Genomic DNA, 22,946 nt, shown 5'->3' with positions numbered 1-22,946 from the left:
AGTACATTTCATCCTATGAACTAAATGAATCGGTTTTCGCATTGTTATTACTATTGGCCCTATAGTTTTGTTCAAAAGTACTGTGTAGTTTACCGGACTATAACGAATGAACGTGATTCCGTATACCTGCAGCTTTATTCGAATTTAATAACATCCTGGTGTGCTGATTCAGAAAAGTTTTTGGATGTTAAACAGTGTGTTAACGGCACCTTTACAAGAAAACCTTCATTCCAATTGAATACGTATACCGTAAATTATGATGCTGTGACAACGGCCGAGGAATATAAATACCTAGGAGTTTATTTAGGGAGTGGCTAGAGGTTAAATAGGCAGGTTCACACCATAAAAGTTACGGCTGCATGTGTTTTTGACTTTCTGAGACGAAATTTCATTGAACCTTCATCTAACTGAAAAGAACAACCGTATTTCACTCATGTGCGCTCAATGTTGGAGTACGCATGTGTTTTCGTGTATCCCTACACCAAAGAGCTGGTTGATACGCTCGAAAACATACAGAATAGGGCAGTGCGATTCGTATTATGTATTGGTTTTTGCAACTTAGGATTCGGAAAAGTAAAAGTAAACTGAAATGGTAAGACGGGAAAGATCAATGACGAAACCTGAGTTTGAAATTTTTTCGCAATATCTATCATTCGAAAACTGGAATAAAAGGGGAGAAGTATGTCCAAGCGCCATTCTACATATCCCAAAGTGGGATCGCTAGCTTGAAGCAAATTATTAAATTTCCTTTAAAGGTGACGCCTTGCGCGATTCATTTTATTTTACATCAATACTGCAGTGTAATTATCTTCCACGTATGATTGCATTAACTGTTTATATTGACGATTTTCAGCGCGCTTTGTAGAATTATTTTGTTATTTTGTCTCATATTTAATGCTTAGTGTTATGTATCTCCCTTCTGTAATGCATGCAAAGGCAAGCAGGCATCAAATAAATAAATAAATAAATAAATAAATAAATAAATAAATAAATAAATAAATAAATAAATAAATAAATAAATAAAAACTTCCAGAGGCGCAAGTTTGCCTCCGACGGGTTGAGAACCCTACGCATTCAACCTTGACCAATAAAATAGTTATTGCCCTATTCGTTGCAGTATGCAAGGTTTCCTGTATGCATGCTACCATTGCTATGTTATTGGTTTGAAACAAATTATGTAACTCTAATTTTACGCCTTTCCTTGCGTGAACACATAGGGATACAACTGCAGCCACCTGAAGCAGGGCGTCATTCGCAACGCGTCTAGAATTTTTTGAACGTAGTATGACATTAGAAGAAAATTAAGTTCTTTTGGACTATTAGGTGGTGTGGACGTATACTCATGAAAACAACATTAAAATAGATTGAAAATGAAAGTACCTGTTCGCTCCTTCTTAGGATCAGCCCTGCGCAAGATCATCAGAAAAGTTGATCGAGTAGAAAATGTCTTTGCAAGAAAAATGGGCAAAAACTGGGCATACTTTTTTGTGAAGGAGTTATATTAAATGCTCCTGAGTGTTTTGTTGAGAACCAAAACGCTTCGTAAAGGTATTCACGCCGGTTTTATATACATCAAAATTGGTCAAGCAACTGTTATAAAAATAGTTTATGTAGTCATCGCATGAAAGTGTTCCGGAATATTGCCCTAAAAGTAATTGGCTAAAAGCGGCGCAATTTATCTCTCCGAAATTCAACCCAGTAAAGTATGCGCCCTCCGTTGCTCCCCCCCACCTCCTCTTTCCCCGTTCATTACAGGTAAGCCGCCCCACAGAGGATATCAGGACCTGGACAATACATCTATTCAAGCTCGACAAAGAACTGAATATTTTCTGTGTTCGGCAGTAAAAGAGGCACAGCAATTAAAGGAACGACAATTTGTGAGCACTGTTTAATAAATGAATTTTGCTGTCAACTGAGGCTGGTAATTGGGCAAGGCTGCGCTGAAAGCTTGACGGCTGGTGGTTGCGCGCGAGCTCACTTTGATGTGGCTGCATTGGACCCCAAATGCTGGGTTTGTGCTGCTTCTGCACTGCGCGAATGAGTCATCTGCTTGCTCGACATGCAGTGACCGGCCTCAGTACAGTTAACGTACTGTGGCTGAACTCCAATGCCCGTAGCACGGCCGTATTTCCGGTAGCTTTAGTCCGGCTGGAGTCCGACGACCGCATCTCGGCTGTCCTCCGGCGGCCGTACTTCGGCCGTACACGGGTGGCTTTGGAATGGCCGGAGCTCTACGGCTGGAATCTGGCCCTATGACCGTAAGCCCGTCGACTGGCCGACGGACACTGGCCGTTGGACAGCCATGGGAGTACGGCCGTATACGGCCAAAAGGCCCACATTTGGACATGGGCCGAACATGGCTGCCGAAAACGGCCGGACAGAAAATCACCGGCCAAAGTACACCGGCCTGTTTTAGGCCGAACAGTCCTGTGCTGCCTGGGTCCAATACTACCCTGCGAGTAAAGTTTTTGGAAGAATGGTGTGACACGAAACGCCTCAAGAGAAACCGTCTGCCGCGCGGACGATAAATGAAGCGCATGGTCGTGCAACGCCACATTGGAAAGTTTTCCTAGCAGACGATAACTGAAGCCCGCCCACTCGATGGAAACCTTTCCATCGAGTGGTCGCGACTGAAGCGTACGCTCTAGCTGCACACAGATAAGCGCATGGTAGAATCTGCAGAAGCCATGTCCGGCCAACCACCTAAAAACGGCAAAAACTTGTCTGCAGTAATACTATTGCGCACACACCGAGTGGCTGTCGCCTGAGGGCAGTCGCTGGTGCGCTCGCTACCAACGCTTCCGTGGAAGGTGTCCGTCGCGGAAAACCGCAGCGCACGCAACACTTGCACCTCGGCAGTCGTGTAGCGAAATCCGCTTAAAATTCGTCGCAAAGGGTTCGGGAGCCAGATGGCCGCACAGCCAAAGCGTGGGGCTTTCGACAGACGAAAAGGGCTTGAAATTCCTCCTCCGCTAATACAATAACTCTGTCGGGACAGATATATGCCTGCTACGGCGACAGTGAACAATGAACCACGCCGCAGCAGCCCCCAAAACGGGCGTCACGAGTTCAACTCGGCCGTGAAATATCGCTCCCGAGTTTCCTCCGAGTTCTCGTGTCAATCACACACACCCAGACCATTCGGGGGCGCGGCGTAGCGACCGAAGCCCCACCAAACTATGGCTGCCATGGCATCCACATCGCCGGTGGGGTAGCGTCGCAGCCCAGAAATCAATGAACGAATGAAGTTCCCAGGCCACCGTCAGTCAAATGCTGCCACAGTCGCAGGGGGAAGGGAGGGGGGGGGGTCGGTCCGAACCAAGTTCTCGCTCTAGTGTGGACGATAGGATCGGCCAAGACAAGCTTTCCCCACGGCAGCCGCATTCATGCCCAAGAAATACACAATCGACGACAGATGATACACCTTCAAAGTCTAAAACGCACTCGTAAAAGGTTGAAACACGCTCATGGCATGCTAAATATGGCTGATACTACGCCCGCCATCCGCACGTAAACAAAGCCAGTCAAGTTGGACAGTCGGGTAGGGAGAAGGGCGCATTCCTTGCTTCGCGTGAACTGCTTCGCTACTTGGTTTGGGCTTGCGCTGAGCTGCACTGGAGCCACCCTCAAACCACGTAGCAAACGCATTTCAGTGGCAGAATAAAACACCGAGAAAATCGAAGCCGCCCCACGTCGCTTTTAGAGGGCGGAGCTTTGAAAAAAAGGCTGGGGCCAACGTTTATAGAACCTTGGTTCTATAAACGTTGGGCTGGGGCCAGGCCGGAGCTGTAAAATAAATAGCTGGGTTATCTATTCTACATAACGGAGTGCATATTGCAACTCGATTCTAGACGGCGCTGCACGCGGATCTTCGTACAAGCCGTGCTTTTTCAACGCGAGCGACCTCAACAGGGCGTGTTGATAACGCCAAGCGTGCTCCGCGCGATTGCGCCGGTACCGCTTGAGGTTTATCTGATGCTGTACTATCGCTACTTTGTTAACTCGAGCAGCTGGAAACTCGGGACCGAGCTATCTCGGGCCTTCTGGAATAGCGCCCCAGAAAACGATACTGCCAAGGTGCAGTCATTCGACGGCAGCTCAGAGACATTCGAAGAGCGCAGAGTGGCGATGCCATCAATCCGTAATTTCCACGATAGCGGGTGTGTGCGCCCCGGCTTGAAAAAGAACAGGACGTTTTCCTCTCGGGAGCTGTCTAAACGTCCGAAGAAGATTCTTCAATTATCCGCACATTCCGGTCATTTGTTCTTCATCAGCTTTGTGAGGTTAGGCTAGTGTGGGTTTTAGGACATGCAGGAATCTCTTACAATGAAGTGGCTGATAAGTTAGCCAGTATGTCCCTTGGTGGCCCTGTGGTCGTGCATTGTCCAAACGATAGCTTTCTATTGGGGGCGAGATTTAGACGTTTACAACTACTCCAGACTTATCGGAAAGACGCCCTTCTCTCTTCTCGAGATTATAGCCACCTTCGTCATGCATCGAAGCCGATGTTTTGTGAATCAAGGCTATGCGAGGTAGCAATCAATAAACGTCGGTGCAAAATTCCTCCATTAAATTTTTATCGTTATAAATCTGGTCTGGCTTCTCCGCAATGCCCTTTCCGCGAAGAACTGCAAAATATAGATCATTTCCTGTTTAACTGCCGCAGCTTCTTCCCAATGCGACGCAAGCATCTGGAGTCAACCTTTAACAGCCTCCACCTACCGCTATCTACTTCCGAGGTTCTGTCACTAGGCGCTTACGCCTTAGGCGTCTGCCACAGGGATGTTGTGTCCGCCCTTCACTCTTATGTTGCGGCGACAGGCCGGTTTTCTTACTAGCCAGCTAAGCATTTCACATTTATTTAGTTTTTCTTCCTGACTCTACTTTCACACTATAATATTAAAAAAATTCTGTTCTGTATTTTCTTCCCTAAATTTTGAGATTTAAAAAATTATAGGTCACATCCTGATTACGTACAAAGCTTCTTGGCCAATCCCCCCCTGTGGGTATGTGCCATGGTATGAGGCAACCAACCAACCAACCACCAGCGTCGCCGTTAGACTGTCCTGGTATTTAGGTCCTTTGTTATAATTAAAATAACTTCTTACTGTTGACAAGTCTCAACGTTACGCTAGAATACAATGCTGTGCTGGCTGCATGCATGTTCACTGTGCGTTCGCGCTTGGGGCGTCCACTGCGCTGAACAGGCTCTTTTGTGTCCCCCGTGGTGGCTCAGCGGGTATGGCGTTGTGCTGCTGAGCACAAGGACGCGGGTTCCAATTGCCGGCTGCAGCTACCACTCTTCGGGTGGAGGCGAAAAGCGATAACTCCAGTGTGCTCGAGATTTCGGCGCTCGTTAAAGATCACCAGGTGGGCAAAATTAATGCGGAGCCCTCCATTACGGCGCGCCTCATCACCTGTGTAGCGTCGGCGAATTCAACCTCGTAATCATCGTCAGCTTCCGTGTTTTGTCTTTCCGAGCAATTGTACGCGCTTTCACAGTGGAATGGCTCTTAATTATTTTTTTCTTTACTGCCTGTCTTCTCAAGCGACACGTTATTGCAGGCCCCGCAAGACTCTGACGAGGCTCATCAGTAAGTCGGGGATCACTGCTGGCCAAACTGCCACTAGGTTGTCAAAGGCCTAGCACGTGATGCCGGCAGATTAAGCATGAAAAGTTCTGCGCTCACCCCGGCCTCTGCACAGTGCAGGGTGTCCATAAGATGGAAATTAGAAATGCCAGTGTTTTACATAAATAACCTGCAAAATTCGTTATGAGCAGCCCGTATTAAGTTTACGCCAGGGGTTGCGCGTGTAATGTTTCTCAACTAATTTTATTCCGAGTGACCCCCCTCGGTTTCGAAAAAGCTGTACCTTGGCGCACGAGTTCACGAATTAGCTTCATGGAAGCTTACGTTGTGTTTCTGATGAACCCCGATACGAAATACTTGGTGTTTGCGAGATTGCAGCCAACCTTGAATATCCCTGTAGAAAGTGTGCAAAGTCTCTTTAACATGGTTTAGGAGTCATGCCTTGGTTGGAAGCCGTGCCACTGTGGCACGCCCAGTCGCCCGGATGCAGCCTCAGCGCGGTAAACTGAAATTCGATTTCTTTTCTGGGACCCAAAAAGTTAAATTTCTGTTTCAGCCGCGGTTCGTGCGCTCATCTTTCTGTTGCGCAACTTTGGTCTAACAAAGAGAGTGCATATTACGCTAACATAAAATTAACCCGAAGAAAATCTTCCCCAACTGGCCATTTTATACCTGCCGAAACGACATGGCAAACAGTGTCTCAATACATTTTTGCTTTTCTGTGAGTGAAGAAAAAGACATTTACATTACGGCAGTAAACAGGTAGGTGAGTGCGAATAATCTACCTTTTTAATGAAATTGTACTTTCATCCAGCAAGCGAGGCTGCATGAGAGGATTCGGGATATCTGCTCACAATTTTGCTGTCAATTTGTTGTTTTCAAATTGCCGTCACTGGCATTTTGCGCCTGTGTTCTTTATTTAATTCATGACACTGTTTGCAGGGGCCACAGAAATGGAGCAGGGCAAGGTTGGAAGCTTCTTTGTCCACGATGAGGGGAGCGTTCGGGATGTTGCCATGAAAGTAGTGGAAACACAGGTGAGATGGAAGGAAAAAAACATGTAGCAAGGATAGGATGTCACAGCGCAGGCCGGAAAGTTTCGTTGAAATCCAGTACCATACAAAAAATAATTATTTTCAAAATTTTTCTACTTTTCTGGTTTAAGCACGTCTAAAATCCTTTAGGGCAATATTTCGGATGCTGATACTGATTTTGATCACGTGGTTTAGCGCGGACGTTACACCGGGGCACGCGTAGTGGTGACGTGTCAGTACACCGCTCCTAAGAAGAGCTGCAAATGACATGAGTATGTGTTTGATTCTGCAGCTCAACAAAAGCACTTACAGTAGGCCAAGATATGACGTATTGTAAACAGTTAGTGGGAAAGCGAACGTCACACACTGGCAACTTCAGCATGCGTAAACGGCGCATAATTTTATGAAACAGCTTCCTAATCGCTGTTGCCATTGCCTAAAATTGGGCAAAACATTTCACGTATTTTGAGCTTGGTGAATTCTCCGTCAATCCGAAGCAGCCGCTGTTTTGCACCAGGTGCTGTTTGAAACTGTGTACTAGCGAAATCAATTATAATTTTAACTGCTTCTAAGTCAGAGATAGAAAGTGTGGGAAACCTTTAGATCCCCCTTTATCTCTCCCAGTGAGGGTGCTCTTGATGGTGTCAGTTGTTCCCAAACTGTATCACTCAACGGCGGCCACGTGGTTTACACTGCCGCGGCGTAACCAATCTAGGGGCGGCTTCACTTGCAAGTTTGCATATTTCAGTCAAGCGGCCATGCGTGATTGCTACCACGTTTATGGCATACATTGTTAAGAACATCGGGCTTAGCGTTCCCTCTTCAGTAGTTCGTACGAAGATAAACTTTGAAAGGGATAATAGCGAAATCGTGCAGACTATAAGGCAGCAGGCGCTGTGAGCACAATAGAACCCGCCAAATCCTGAAAAAGGTTCGTATACAAGCCGGGCATTGCTAGCGCGCTACTTTTCTACTTTTCTTGTACTGGTTACACTAGAAAAATACGTGTACGCCATAAATACGGGCCACGTTCGTTCTACCCAAAACTTACTTTTTTTTTTTTCGTAGGAAGAGGATAACGCCTTTCACGTGTGTGACTTGCGGAAGCTGAAGAGCCTTGTGCAGGTCTGGCGAAATGAGCTGCCGCGCGTCATCCCCTTCTACGGTGAGAGACCTCTTTAAAACTGCCAGAGCAACAAGAGACATTCAGCACATAATATGTCTTTCCGCGTCGAAAAATTATGTGGCATAGTGTACACAGAAAAAAAAATTGCGGGTGAGCCTCTTTCTGAACTCCTGAAAGACAACACACTTGCAGTGGGTAGTACCCTCGTAGTGTAAGGAAGTCCAAGAATCCATAAATAAGCCAGAAGCGCGAGTCGAAAGCTCCTGATGAGCCACGGCCACGGTTTACCTTCAGGACTACCGGATTGCGTGTAAGATGACTTACGAGGTGTAGCTGTGCTGCCCCCCCTTTTGCGGCATCTATATGATGTAAGCACATGTTGCGCATGGCTGTGGTAGCCAGCGACGCTAGAACACCTTGGGCTGCTCTAGCGTTCTTAAAATGTCCTTGGGGTTTTCATGGGGTGTTCACCTTGGGGTGTTAGCACTCGGACAGGGAATGGTGCGTCTGTGACTTGTTCGGAGAAGCCAAGTAGCGAGTTCACCTCATATGCTGCCTATGACACTAATACTGCCAGAACCGAGACACTCGCTAGGTATGTAGTAATTCGGAGTTTCAAATGAGGGCCGGTAATTCCGGCAATTAAAAGGTTGTGGGGTCCAGCCCCACATGCACCCTAAGTTGGTTTTCTGTTTCTTTATTTTTAACCTGTTAAATTTCAACTTCCAGGCGCTTTCACGTGATGAAATGACGAACTAATTTCCCCGTGTCCCCTTTGGCGTTCTGAACTGCTGTAGTTCCTTAGTTCATCCAACGGGCCCCTCGTTTTAAAGTGTTGTGTTGAGCACCCAGATATACAGGGTGATCAAGGTTAAGTCGACAGGTTTTTTTTTTAATTAGGCGCTTAGATGTACGTGAAGACCACCTCTACACAGAGGTAATGGGCCCAGGGTGACACAGCATAAGATGCTAACAATTGACGGCGGCCTAATTAACTAAAATTGAATAATTAACTTTTTGTGGCTGAAGTGGGCAGGCATGTTTGTATTGAAAAGTTAGAGGCAATCGTGTTTCTACGCAGTTTCATTTGGCAGATGCTTCTAGCGCATCAGTACTCCGAGATATCGAACTGCGAAATTTGATTACCGTTCGCATGATTATGCATGCAAGACGACGAGGAGCGGCGCAAAGCTTCTGCCTTTTGGGATGTGCCTGCCGTGTACGGTGTTTAATTTCAGAACGTGGTGGAGGCAGAGGCAAAAGTGATAAATGGCACCCATTTATTCCTGGCTGGCGTCATCGCAATCTGCAATACTCGAAACCGCAATAAAAACACACAAAAAAAGGGAGGAGCCTTTCGTGACTGAATCAAAATTCGCAGTTTGATATCTCGGAGTATGGATGGGCTAGAAGAATTCTGCCAAATTAAACTGCTTATAAACACGATTGCGTCAAACTTTTGAATAAAAAATGCCTGCTAACTGCAGCCACTAAAAAGGTAGTTATTCAATTTTAGTTAACTAAGCCACCGGCACCAATCATTACCACATAGTTATGTGCACCCCTGGACTCATAACCTGACGGTAGGGGTGGATTTCACGTAAATCTAAACGCCTAATTTTTAATAAACCTGACAGCTTGGTTTTGATCACCCTGTATATTTTTTTGCGTTTTGGCGAGTTTTGGAAATTTTCAGACACAGTTAGATACCAAAATGTGTACGACGATGATCTAGTACTCATTTTTCAGCCATGAAAGCTAACACGGACCCTGTCATTATGAAAACCCTTGAAATGGAAGGAGTTAATTTCGACTGCTCGAGCAAGGTGAGAAAAGATGGGAACAATGGTCCTGGTAGGTACAAATTTTGAAATTTATATTCGCTTATTAATTAGAGGTAGCCGAGTGGACGTGTGGACAAAAGGCGGTAAATGTATCTTGTTTTTCATTCCCCCACTTTTGCGCCGCATAATCAACACGATTTCTCTTGATAAGCACATAGTAAAAACAGAAGATAGTGACGAGATTGAACACGAGGACCCCAGAGCACCCCTTAAAAATTTCCCCCATGTCACGGCCCAAGTGGATTTTTGGCTTTTCATTATAAGTTGCTCACGAGTCCGCTACAAAAAGCCAGAATAGCTCAATACATTTGAAGCAACCAAAATGTAACGGTCAAATCTGTTTCCCGTTGGCTGGGTAACGCAAGCTGTAGTATCCAAAGAAGAGCTTACTCTATGTCACAAGCGGTTTCTTCCTTCCTTCTTTTTTCAGCGAGAGATTCAGTGGGTTCTGAATTCTGGTGTGGACCCCAGCAGGATTGTGTACGCCAATCCTGCGAAACAAGTTTCACATCTGGACTATGCCAAAAGTGTTGGAGTCACCCTGATGACTTTCGACTGCGTGGAGGAACTGGATAAGATTTCGGACAAGAATTCAAGGTCGTAGTCTTTTGCAGTTAAAAACGGTCTGGCATGAGTAGTCAATCTGAGGCCGACCACGGTGAAGAAAACCAGGTCACTCACTCACTCACTCACTCACTCACTCACTCACTCACTCACTCACTCACTCACTCACTCACTCACTCACTCACTCACTCACTCACTCACTCACTCTTTTAGATTTTGTAGCAAGAATTTGCTATATTTGTATTGTTTTTGCTTTTGAAAAAGCACAACTCAAATAACTCTACTTCTGACCTGTTGCTTACATGAATTTCTTTTCGCGGTTTTAAAGGGACCCTGCAATACTTTAAATAAACGCTTTCACGCTTTCCTTCGCGTCCGGAACCCCTGCGAAAGCTATAGTTATCTACAGCAGGGAGCGGCACTAGGTGGTTTGCTCGTCGTACAAGAGAGAGAGAGAAAAAACATTTTTATTGAGCTTCATGTGGCTCAGGGGACGGTTGTGGCCGCTGGCTTGTGCCGGGCGGCGACATCGGCGGCTCTGGTGGCCAAGCAAGTTTGCACCTCTAGGTCTGAGCTCCCCAGCGCCTCCTCCCACTGCTCATCAGAGGAAATTAGGGGAAAGGGATCTTTAGGACACCCACAAAAGATGTGGGGAAGGGTGGCGAGGGCTCCACATGTAGGGCATTCTGGGGAAGGGTATAATGAAGGGTGGATTCGGTGGAGTATAGCGGGATTGGGGAACGTGTTCGTCTGAAGGAGACGCCACGTGTGTTCTTCGGAATTAGTTAGCTTGACGTGAGCCGGGGGGTACCTACGGCGGTCGAGGCGGTAATGCACGGTTATTTCTGTGTACGTGAGAAGTCTGTCTCTGGCGGATCTGGCCCCGTGATAGGGTTCAAGGCTTGCCCCGGCTCGGATTGTGAGCCCTCGAGCCGTATTGTGGGCAGCCTCATTACCCGCGAGGCCAGCATGCGCCGGAGTCCAGACAATTTCTACCGGGGAGTCGGGTGGGTGGCGTCTGAGAATTTTCGTCTTTTTTTTTTAATTTGGTGTCGAAAAGCGTTCATTGCTGCAACTGAAGGAAAACCGGCCAACAGCCGCTAGATAGCCTTAGTGACGTAATGCGAAACGTCGAAGAACGTCAAGACCGGGAAAGAGAGAAAAATCTTTTGAGCAATGTACAAGTTATCTGTTGGGCATGGAGCAGTAATTTTTGGCTGAGGTACTTGGCGACCCCCTAATCAAGGTACTTGGTGTGTTCTGCAAGCATTTAGATTTAAAAAAAAAAAGTAAAAGAAAGTTTTGCAGGGTCCCTGTAGCACATTTTGCCACTGAAAAAAATATTCCGCACGCTACTCAGTTGTGATGAATTCGTGTGGTTTCGGCGCATTCAAGAGACACAAGTATACGACGCTAAGCCCCATCACTTGCAGACTCCTTTTGAGGTTCGCAGGCGATGGATGGACGCAAGAGTCCAAAATGGGGCGAAAGTTTGGTTGTTCGCTCCACGACGCTGAAATAATCCTCAGGACGGCTAGCAAACTGGGTCACACTGTGGTCGGCGTTGCGTGAGTTTTTATCACATTTGCTTTGAAGTTCTGTTTTTGATAATGATTGTGTACAACAGTTGCACATCTAAAAATGGATATTGAAAAAAATAGACATTTCTCACAACTTTTTGCTTCTCCTATGACTTCGCAATAGCTGTGTTAACAAATGACTAACTATTCGCAGCGCCGTTTCAGGGGCGAAGCCCCATAAGGGCTCGGGCTGTTGGCGTCTCCCGTCGCCGTCGTCTCATTTGTCACGGTACTAAAACACCGGAACGCTTGTTTTCCAACGCCTCGCGCGAGAACGTAACGCGTACTAGAAGAAAAGTTTAGAATGGATAAAACCGGTTCAAAATGAACTAACATGATTTAAAGATTTTAGGAATGCTCCCTGTCCGCTTCAAAAAACGTCAAGCACAATCAAAGGTGTTTGTAGACGGGTTATAATTTGTGTTACACTCAAACACCCTCCGGCTTTCGACGCTAGGCCTGATCGGGTAGGGTGGTTGGTCAAAGCAAGAAAAGGCATACTTATCTGGTGCCCGGGCCTCTTTGACGACCGTGGACGATCCCCCAGGGCGAGACATGGGCATTGCAGTGCACTCGCGTTGACCCCTGCCACTACCCCAAACTTGAGCAGATGGGGCATGCAGATTGCTTAAACACGGTTCAATGCAAGAGACGGCGCCACCGCCTTAGCAAGCGCGCGATAGCGCCTCCCACCGGCTCTTCTCCGGCGTCCAATCAGCGCGCACCGTGTGACAAGAGAGAGACCTACAAACTTTGAATGTGACCGCGCGGAAGTGCCGTCACATGGCATTTTTCATATTTCGCGGGTTTTCTTTATCAGTCAGAATAAATGAGTACGCAATGAGTTCGTCGCTAAAAATACCGCAGTTAGATGCCCCTCGTGGGTATCTACAAGTGCCTCATTGACACTTCAGTGATTAGTACAGTACTTCTCCAGTTAGATAAATAATTACAATAATTAGTTAAGTATCATTAACGAAAAAATTACTGTCCGTTTCTCCAGAGTACTGCAAACATTACGCGCTATGTTTTCTTCGAGTAACGCCATTGCTTTTTTTTTTAATCTTGGTGAATGATAGCTGGGAGTCCCTGTACAAGACGCACTTGTTAATTAGGTAAACTCATAGGGAATCATATTGTTAGAAAGTGCGACGAAAGTACATGGTTGCGGCGGCCGCCGCCTATGAACGCATCCCCCGGTAAGGATGGCTAGACACGTGCATATACCGTCCAAAGTCTAGACAGAGCTTCTCAAAAATGGTTTAGTGATACACACAGATGGCATGTACTTACAGACGGCGTTTAGGCAACACCATCGAGGACTTCCTCCGAATAGCAACAAATAAACAATTCAGCAACTTCAAGTGGGTGTTCCGCCGGCGCATCGCTGTCGTCGTCCGACTCACTGATGTCTTCTTCGCCAACATCGTCACCACTCTCGCGGACCGGATTACTCCGGTCTTTATCAACCCGGCTACAACTGTTTTTGTAGAAATGGAGTCCCAAGAGTCGGCGACCCATTTCGCCACCTCTCCGAACATCGCGCGTCTCTTGCGTACTCTCGTAAATCAGCGCAACAAAGGTGTCATGGCGGACGGAAGGGACGCCAACGGAATCGGCCCGAAAATCGAAAATTATCAGCAAGCTGTCATTTTAAAAATTAGCAGCATGTTTACTTCCTTCAGAGTAACTCTCTGTAATAATTTATAAGCTGCATCTTGTTTTTGCAACCCAGTTTGATGTTACTCTGAATTTATTCAGAACTGTAGTTACTGCGCGTGGCCGAAAGTGGCGCGCGGTTGTCGCAGGCCATTATCATTGTTTTTGGCTATAAAAAGCTGCCAATTCTTTGGTTTAACGTCCCGGAGCGACTTATGGGCTACGAGAAACGTCGTAGCGGTGGGCTTCTGATTCCTTTAGACCATAGAGCTGTGTCTCAACATGCGCTGATCACGCGCGGCTGCCGCGAACCGTATTTATTCCATGCTTAAGTCGCGCCGGTGGATAAGACGCACCAACGAAAATTTCAGAAAACAAACCACGACTTATACACAGGAAAATACGCTACTGAAGTATTTGAAGCTAGTGCGCAGCTCCGCAAAAATTCGTTTATTCCTTGTTTCTATTAAGAACGCTCGCAAATATTGACGTTTGGTAAAGACACTTAGGTGCACCCGAGCTTTCGTAAGCCGCAAGACAAACGTGACAAATACAGGATTGTCGCTGTCTTACGCGCGGTGCTGCCAGCCGTGATAACAGGGAACGAGGACCAATAAGAGCGTTAGGTGTATACACGACCCTGTAAGCGGGTGCGTTTTAAAGGGTGCCTGGAACACCAACGATAACATTTTCGTGTGCAGATATAGGTCCTGGTGAAATACTCTTTCATGAAATCCCTACCGTACGCGCTATGTTAAAATGATGGCTTCTAACGGAACTGTCAAAAATCAACCACCATTTCAACGCTCATGCAATGAATGGACCATTCATCGAAATAGCCCGCGTTTCCTAGCGTCTGTAGCCGCTAAATGGCCCCTAAACTCACCAGGACTACGCAGCGTTCATAGGGCGAGCTCTGCTTTTATCAAAACCGATAGTATGACCACGCTGCTATAGGCAAATTCACCGGCTGCGACGCTTTCCACAGCACGTATTTTGCATTCATCAAATATAACGGAATGCGCGATGCTTGGCAATGACTTTGGCGCGGCGGTACGTACCACACAGCTCTGAAGTTGGAATTACCTTCGTCGTTGACGGTCGGGAGTTGAGAAAGGTAGCCGTCGACGTCAGCGCACCGCAGACACTCCAAAGCAAACATCGAAGACTATTCTGGCCACCCGAATCTCGAAGGAGCACTTAGCGACATACAGTTAGGCATTAGTGCATTGCTTTAGAACTTACAACTTATCAGTGCTTAGCTGACCTTGGATGTTTTTTTCTCCGCCCGTGAGGAGGCCCCGCTGACTCTCGCTCTCTCCTTCTCGCCATCCCCGGTGACCTATGCATCGCTGAACACGTGCAATGTTGGTTACGCCCCGAAAGCAGTGTTTGGCAACGAAGAGGTTAAAACACCCGCAGAAGGCAAGGTTGCTTACGGCGTACGCCCGGAAGACTTTCAAGGACAACCGTGGCTGACGGACATATAGCGCCGACGCAGAACTGATTAGCGAAAATCCCCGCCCAAGGGAAGACCACGATTTCAGTAAACAACGATGACAAACGCCAAACGACGATGCAGTTGCCAGTGATGAGCTCCCCGTTACTATCGAGGGCAATATGATTGCAGTAGTAGACACCAGTGTGGATAACTCTATAGTCAGGCAACCGCTTACAGAGAAGTACCGGCAGAACTCCACGGAACGGGTGCGAGATTCCTTTGACTGGGGGTTACCTCGTAAGAACCGTAAAGAAGTGTGCAGCCAGAATTCCAACAGATATGTAACCCGGATTTTGAGCATGGTTTAGTCATTTTTAGGCAGCGCTCCAGAGGGCGGATCTTTCAAATTGATTCCTTCGGAGAATATACTTTGACATCTGCGAAAGACTCGTAAAAACGTCAGCCAAAAGGAGCGCTTTCGTGCTATCATCTTACGAGAATGTGCTTAGGTATCCTCTGCAGATTGCTACAATGTTTACTACTCGATGTTTGTGACTTTTTGACGCGTAGCAGTAAGTGTTTTAGACATTTGTTCCCATGGCGTAAAAACGCGGGTGTAGGCGGCGGCATTGATAGTGAACAAAAACGTCATGGGGCCATTTTGCGGCTGCCAAATGAAAATCCAGAATCGTAAGGCGCTACCCCAGCAGATGTCGTGGGAGCAGGAGTGGAAAGGTACCACCGGACGCTGGCGCCGCAAGGGGGTTTGTTGACGTCACCACTGAGGCCATAGATTGCGCACGCTCTTGATACACGCGCTATATATGAGCTTCCGCATATCTGTGCCTGGCGCGATGTAGACTTCCTCTTTGCCGAATACGATAATGCTATCGCGTTCCATTTTCCATGCTAAAGTCGACGTTTTAGCATCCTCCAATTTTTTGCAAATCATTTTTCGCAGCTGCACCTAGACCTCGCGATATTTCTAAGCGTTTCTGCGAATGAGCCAAGGCTGGAGCTCTCGGGCTCGAAATTTAACATTTGAGCCGACTAGGGCGGCGGGAATGTAATGGTTGTAAGACGGAGCTTAGAGGAATCAACGAAGAACTAAAAAAGCAGCTTGATGTTGCACGACGTGTCGCTAATCGTAACAGAGAAATGTTGTTGACAATAAAAAGTGTTTTATTTTACGCTTTTTTTTCTTGGCAGCTTTCATGCTGGCTGCATTTCCTGCGACGTGAATAGGTTCCAAGTTGCGATTGAGCAAGCAAGGAAACTGTTTGACCTAGGTGGTCGCCTCGGGATCAAAATGAGCGTGCTTGATATCGGCGGAGGGTTTTTAGGGAGTCCCCGAAAGCTCGACCACTTTCGTCAAGTAAGAATCAATTACAATAAAACTTATTTCTAAACTATTGTTCTTGCATCAGTTTTAGCGTACTTGCACACCTGATAAAGAGAATGTTGCCAAGTAACGGAAGAAGGGACCACTAGGTTATTCCCGATACAATTTCACAAAATAACGTCCGCAGCTGCCACATATTTACCCTGATTTTTACTGTGACTGCCGTTCTAATGATTCAGAGTACAAGTGTATCATAGGCTTTCTATGTTATCGTTAGAAACCGGATTTGTAGGCATGAAAAGCCCGATCTAGGCGCCAGAAACGGTCAAGCAATACAACGATTTAAGGCTTCCAACACCGGAAATATAGCTAGCATAAATTTTTATATCAGTCCAAATCATTTGAAACGAAGACGGGTGGGTTGTTTGTGTATCTACGACCAGAAAACGAAAAATGTTGTTCTTTATTATGGTATATAGACATTAACAGTTGTATATGGCCGTTCAATTGTGCCACAATACTGTTGTACTAATGATCCACTGGCTCAATTCAGCGAGAGCGCTGCTCACATGGTCACTGTCATGTGAGCATGAACACTGTCATGTGAGATTCAGTGACCACTGTCACTTGCTCGAGCGCAGCACATAGCAAAACAGGCACGAAAAAAAAAATACTTGAGAGCTTGGAATACTGATTTAGAAAAACACGTTTACGTCTGCCTGACGCAATTTAATTACGACTAACGTTGATGCTTAGGCGACTTGGTGTTCCATATTCTCGAGTTCACAGCGCTAACAAGTAACAAGAACAATAGGGAGAGCTTGTTTCTTGTTTGCGCTGTGAATTCAAGAACATTAATTGTGACGAAACAGAAACAGGCACAGAAATAAACGCAAGAGAGACAGCGATTTATCAAGAAACTAATACGCTCTTATTTGAGGTCTGTTAGGCAGAGCTCTAACAATTTCGTCATATGCAATGATACCACAAATTGACAATAACGCATCCCAACACTTCCAAATACTCTTCCACACTATTGAAGAGCGTTTTTCAAAAGGTGTTGAGCATCCGAACGAATGTTTGATGGAAAATCGAATTTTAGAGCACATCGCGAGCGTGGGAAAGTTGAGGCGTAAGGTAATGCAGCCGCGCAGTGATGTTTCGCTGTTGGGTCTTCAATATGGATATGATGGACTAACAAATGCGTGTTCGATGCTCAACCGTTGCGTTAAAAATAGAGTTGGATTTGAGTAGGCTTTTAGAAACAAAGATGGGACTGCTCATGTTTGAATAAATGTGTTTGAAAAGCACGCGGGACGTACTTAGTCTACAACCTATGTTAAATTGTGGAAACAATAGCAACTATTCCCATCTCCACATTTTTAATTCTAAATTGTGCCTCTTGCGACTGAGAATGAGCGTCTCATTCTACTGCTGCTAGCAGTTGTTTTTGAGAGTTGGTTCAATTAGAGGATTAGGTTGAACCCTATGGAGTTCTGAACAGCCAATGTGGCTCTATAACGGGAATAACGATCTCAAACTGCTCCCGAAAACAAAATTTGAGTCGAAATAGTGTTAATAAAGGCGCTGACATTGAAAAAAGCAATTTATAGGCAGCTAGGCATGAACCCCAAAATAGGAATTTATAAGCGCTATAAAAACGCCATAAAAGCCCTTATTAACCTCTAACTCACGCTGATACATCAAAATGGTGTGACAGCAGGGCAAGGAACAAAATAGGCATTTGCTTATAATGCGGTATACAGTTATCAGATCATCTTTTTTCGTAGTAATGCATGCTATAGGCCAATCTACGTACGCACGCTGTGTAGGAACAGGAATATTTGTTGTTTATTAGAAATTCAGTTTGCCCCCACTGTCTGTGGTTTTCAAACGCAGGTGTGCGCAAGTGTACGGTCAGCGCTGGATACGCATTTTCCGCCCTCTAGTGGCACGGTCGTCATAGCCGAGCCAGGACAGTTTTTTGCGACCTCGCCTTATACTTTGGCGGTCAAGGTTGTCGCCAAGAGAACCCGTTTGACCACCATTGATGGTATGTGTTGTCGTTAACCACATTTAGGTGTTTGTAACCGAGTGGAATTGCAGAAGCTGCAAATTTTTTGGTCCCTTCACAACGAGTAACTGCCATTTGACGTGAGAACGAGCTCTGTACTGATGCCTTCATCTTGTTACAAATGGTATTAGCCAACTTTGGAAGGGAGTAGTAGTAGTAAGGAACATTTAGTGACTTCAGTTTAAGGGAGGGTAGGGATGTGAGTTTAGCCTCCAGTCCAGGAGGGGGCGAACCCACGCTTCTTCCAGAATCTAGTGAGGGTATAGCTGTTCCTCCAGCGATTTTGCCAGCATGGTCTCCTATTGCTCAAGGGGAGCGGTGGTGAAGTGGTAAGGGGGAAGCCACAGTACTTTCATGAGGGGCTCTAAAGGAAGGGCGATTGAGAATTGTGTGGTCATAATAGACGCTGGTTTGGGGTCTACTCCAGATATAAACCCCGTAGGCGGATAGGGAATGGTGAGACGGAGGGTATCGTCTCCAATAATGCATGGGAAAGTAAACTTGTTGCGGAAGAGTTCATGTTTTGAAGCCACAATGACATAAGAGAAAAGCATATTTTCTAATGTTTTAGTCTGGTAATATTACACATTGCGGGCTTAAGTGCACGTTTATGAGTGTTTGGTTTTTTTTTGCCTTCGTTTAGTTCTGCTTAAACTTGTTATATTATATTATATTATATTATATGTACACATGTGTAGTTTCCCGCGATAACGTGTAGTTGCTAATTATGTGGCTCTCAATAATCTTAATTTAGAAGTGTAAATAATATTTCACTTCACAAAAGCCCATAAAGATTTTATACTGTCAAGCAGTGGCACCTTCTTAACAACTCAAAAGCTTCGCATAAGTTTATCATTAATGTTGGGATCATGAAACATTTGTGTATTGTGGGGAAGCAGCTACGAAATGCATAAATTCAGACTTGCATTGCTTTCTCGTACGTCATTTTCACTGTCGAATTAGTTTCACAAATCTTCAATATAGCATGAATGCACATAAATGTCGAATGGAAACAACGCTTTCAAGGTGTCTTAAAGATTTTCCATCCCTTCCCAAAGAAAGTTGAGAGAAGCGGGAAAGCTAGAAGTGCGTCCAATAGATCGTCAATCCATCAAAGACCTAAATCACTAACGAAGAACCAACCCATGGTAGCATTTATAACAAACTAAATAAACGCATCTACGCATGAACTATATGTATACCGATACGTGGTTTGTGAGATAAAATACTATTATACTCCTTTGTGATCCATTCTTGATTGTCTTAACTGTAACCTTTGCTTTTTCGGGATTTTCAAGTAGCCATTTTGACAGAAAGGAAGCCTGGTTTCGTGTAGGCGCCATGTGTCCAAAGATCTCATCAGAGCCTCTCTGCCTACCAACCGGTCTATGGGGAAAGACAGTTTTTTGACAGAACGCTATCGCTCCACTAAGCATACCTTCGTTTTACAAATTTACGGGCACTATTTGAGAACCGGAAACCCTTTCAAGAAGTGCGCGCATTAAAATTGATTAAGAAAGGTGGTTTAATGCACAAGCATTTCTAGGTGAGCCACCCCAGAGCCGTGTCCGTACGTCTGCACGTTTGTCCGTAGCGCATGGCAAGATACACTCCAAAGGAACATACAAGCCTTACTGGATATTTATTAAAATTACCCATGTTTAATAAACGGCCCTTTAAATACGTGCACCAGATACTAGAAGCTAGTGTTCCCTAGGGAAACGTTTTGGTGGTATGTGTGTGCAACTGATACCCGGAACAGAAACATCTGTCAATTCCAGCTTTGTAGTTGCTCCATTTTCCTTTGTTTTTCCTTCACAGGTACGCTGCGAAAGCAACACGATGTCTACGTCAATGAGAGCAGAGAAAACTGCATTCCACGGGAAATGTACACATTTCTGGATATCAAGCATTTGCCGCTGAGTGTAAGATTACGTTTTCTTTAACAGTGACTGCCTAACGATTAGTTATTCCACCTCTGATATTGAATTAGCACAGCCATCACCACCTCTTCTGTTCATTGTAAAGAACTACTATAAACGTCAGCCTAAAAGTCCACTTTTATCTGTCCAAATCCCTCAAATCTAAACTTGAGACACATACAACGTTATTCTAAAGCTCACTGGCTTAAATTAGTAGTTGATATAGCATGAAATACAGAAAGGATTACTTCTTATCTTCAGTCGATGTCAAATTCAATCAAGACACTGGCAAGCTTACTTTCTAAACAAATGGACGCACGGCGAATGGGTGAAGAGTACGGTACGGTATGGAATGTAGTACTGTTGGTACCACAAGCAGATAGGTGAAGTGAAAAAGTAGCTGCTTCGCATGTACACGCTATTAACAGTGTACAGGGATATGTTGCACCATCCCATAAGTAACCATAGTATAATGTGCCGTACTTATGGTAATACTAACTGGGAGAAAGTGCTCATGTCAACTCCACCTAAGGATAACCACATACGATATAAAACTGTTTCCGGTTTTCAGCCCCCGTACGAAAGGCCCCTAAACCAGTTAACAACCCTGTGGGGTGCAACGTGCCACCCGCTTGATGTCATCGAGAATGGCGTGCCTTTCTTCGACGTGTCCGTCGGCGAGTGGCTGCTCTTGGATAACGTGGGCGCCTACGCTATGGTCAAAGCCTGTGGATTCAACGGCTGCGGCTTCCCGCATGTCCACTACAGAACCGAGAGTGATGACGTGGAACGGGTCTGCAGCATCCTCGAGGCCTCACGGCTCTTTCCCGGCTACAGCCAGCCGGAGGCGGCCTTGAGGAATGCAAACGTTTCGTCGAACCGAGTATAAGAGTTGCGTCGGCACTTTCCATTCATGCATATACCTAAATGAAGGGGATTAAGCGTTCGCCGCCCCGTATTTAACCAAGTCGCAAAGATAACTCGTGTTGTGCCTGAAGCAGACTTTAGAACTAAAGACCCCAAAACGAATATGCACTCTTCAACTCCTACTAAAGTTCCATGTCTCTCTATCTGCCTCAAGCGCTTCGTAAACTAGAACTGAGGAACATAAGAAAATGGTAGCCATAGCACAGTTTGGATTGTACAAGTTCGGTCAGCTGCAGTTATATTGCTGGCCTGTGAAACGTTTTTCCTGCACGTCCCCCAATAAGGTGTGCTTCTCTGAGTTTCACAGTTCTCAGCGTGAACTTGTTTTGCACAACTGGGTACTTCTTTCTCTTACTACTTTTTTTACAAAAATAAAAACATGTCTTGTCTATACTACTCACCTGTCCACATGTAGACACTCACCTACATGCCCACAAATGCATTTATGCGCCTATGCATCAGCTTGGCAGCCGTTTTCCAAAGGGAAGTGGTTCCAGTATGGTCGTATAGAAATGAAACGAAATCAGCGTTCAGGACATGTGAGGCACTATCGTGCTGTCTAGGCGGCTTAACTACAAGCCTGACTCACTCCAGCCAGACACCTCGAGGACCTCGCAATGCGTGGATTCCCTGAGCCATGCCGCGCTGGCCACACAGGGAGTTCGGTTGCACCCACACATCATCATCGTACCAGCATCGCAGGCCACCTTGCAATAAATAATCTGCAATGCCCTGACCCAGCACACCTATTCCGCCTCATCCAAAGCAGGTTCCATTACAGCATGGAAAAACTGTGGAATGACTGTTCACCCGGCACTTGACGATTTCCTTACACGATCGTTGGTTTGCCACCGTGCTAATAGCAGAGGTGCTGCTTGTCTCCTCATGAGTATTTCAATAAACTCAAAAGGTGGCAGTTCACGTTTCTCTGGCAGACTGACACGTTAAGCGCTCCTTCCAAGGCTCTCACTGTAAACATGCATCCGTGCATTGTGCACAATCTTCTGGCTTCGTTCTGGACTCGTGCTCAGTGCCCTAAAACACTCCTCCATTTCTGTTCTAAAATAAAAGGAGTAAAAAGTGCTTCATTCGCCAGGAAATCGTCGAGCTCCAATGACATTTTTTTCTTTATGGCCGGTCTTCGACATTACATAAGGGGCACACAAGATATAGAAAATCACACGTAGGGCTGCGAGCCTGACTTATGCTGGCATTATCATTTAAAATTCCTTAAGCGCCCTCAGGGGCTCTACCCTTGACAGCCACTAGGGGGGCAGTCCTTTGATTTGTGCACTTCAACGAATTGCGAGATACTCTCAATAAAAAACTGTCTTGTGGACCTCGCGTCTACGTCACCGTTGATCCAGGTCATGCGTGAACACTAAATGTTGTGGAGGCCCAACAACATGGCCGTATCGTAGGGCACCCCCGCTTTGTTGATCATGTTTCGATTTTAATGGCGTAAGGCCAACTAAGGGCAAAGAGCGCCAAACAAAACCCCCTCTTCGTTGTCCACGCTCAAAACCGGATGCCGCGGGGATGTAACGAAAAGTCCTCGGGGATGGTCCTCTGGATGACGTCTGACAAAAAGACGGCCACCCAGCAATGCAGAAATACGTGATCTATATTCTCAGGTTGTTTGCAATGAAAGTGTCGTGCGCTATGCGTCACTGTGTAACAAATGCGAATGGATTTTATTAACCTTTTTAAAGACGATGGTATTTCTTGGGCTACTTAAACACAGAAATTTTGGGCTGTCTGTCTGTCTGTCTGTCTGTCTCTGTCTGTCTGTCTGTCTGTCTGTCTGTCTGTCTGGGACTCGATTCAGCCACCCGGGCAAAG

The 22,946-nt window shown here is 45.9% G+C and overlaps 1 protein-coding gene across 1 annotated transcript; it reads left to right on the top strand.

Annotated features, from left to right (window-relative positions):
- The first annotated feature begins 6,301 nt into the window (after positions 1-6,301).
- On the top strand, positions 6,302-21,382 carry LOC144180468 (ornithine decarboxylase-like). The gene is made up of 9 exons (XM_077708808.1): positions 6,302-6,628; positions 7,694-7,790; positions 9,501-9,577; positions 10,026-10,192; positions 11,593-11,727; positions 16,049-16,214; positions 18,081-18,234; positions 20,077-20,180; positions 20,749-21,382. Exons 1-9 carry the CDS (start codon positions 6,518-6,520, stop codon positions 21,064-21,066), a joined length of 1,329 nt encoding a protein of 442 aa, XP_077564934.1. The 5' UTR covers positions 6,302-6,517; the 3' UTR covers positions 21,067-21,382.
- Positions 21,383-22,946: the final 1,564 nt, after the last annotated feature.

The sequence above is a fragment of the Haemaphysalis longicornis genome, unplaced genomic scaffold (genome assembly GCF_048455015.1).
Source record: "Haemaphysalis longicornis isolate Haplotype H1 unplaced genomic scaffold, Haemaphysalis longicornis Haplotype H1 scaffold_4, whole genome shotgun sequence".
Taxonomy (NCBI): Eukaryota; Metazoa; Arthropoda; class Arachnida; order Ixodida; family Ixodidae; genus Haemaphysalis; species Haemaphysalis longicornis.
The sequence above is the reverse complement of the archived record's forward strand: the minus strand, read 5'-3'. Positions and strand labels throughout refer to the sequence as shown.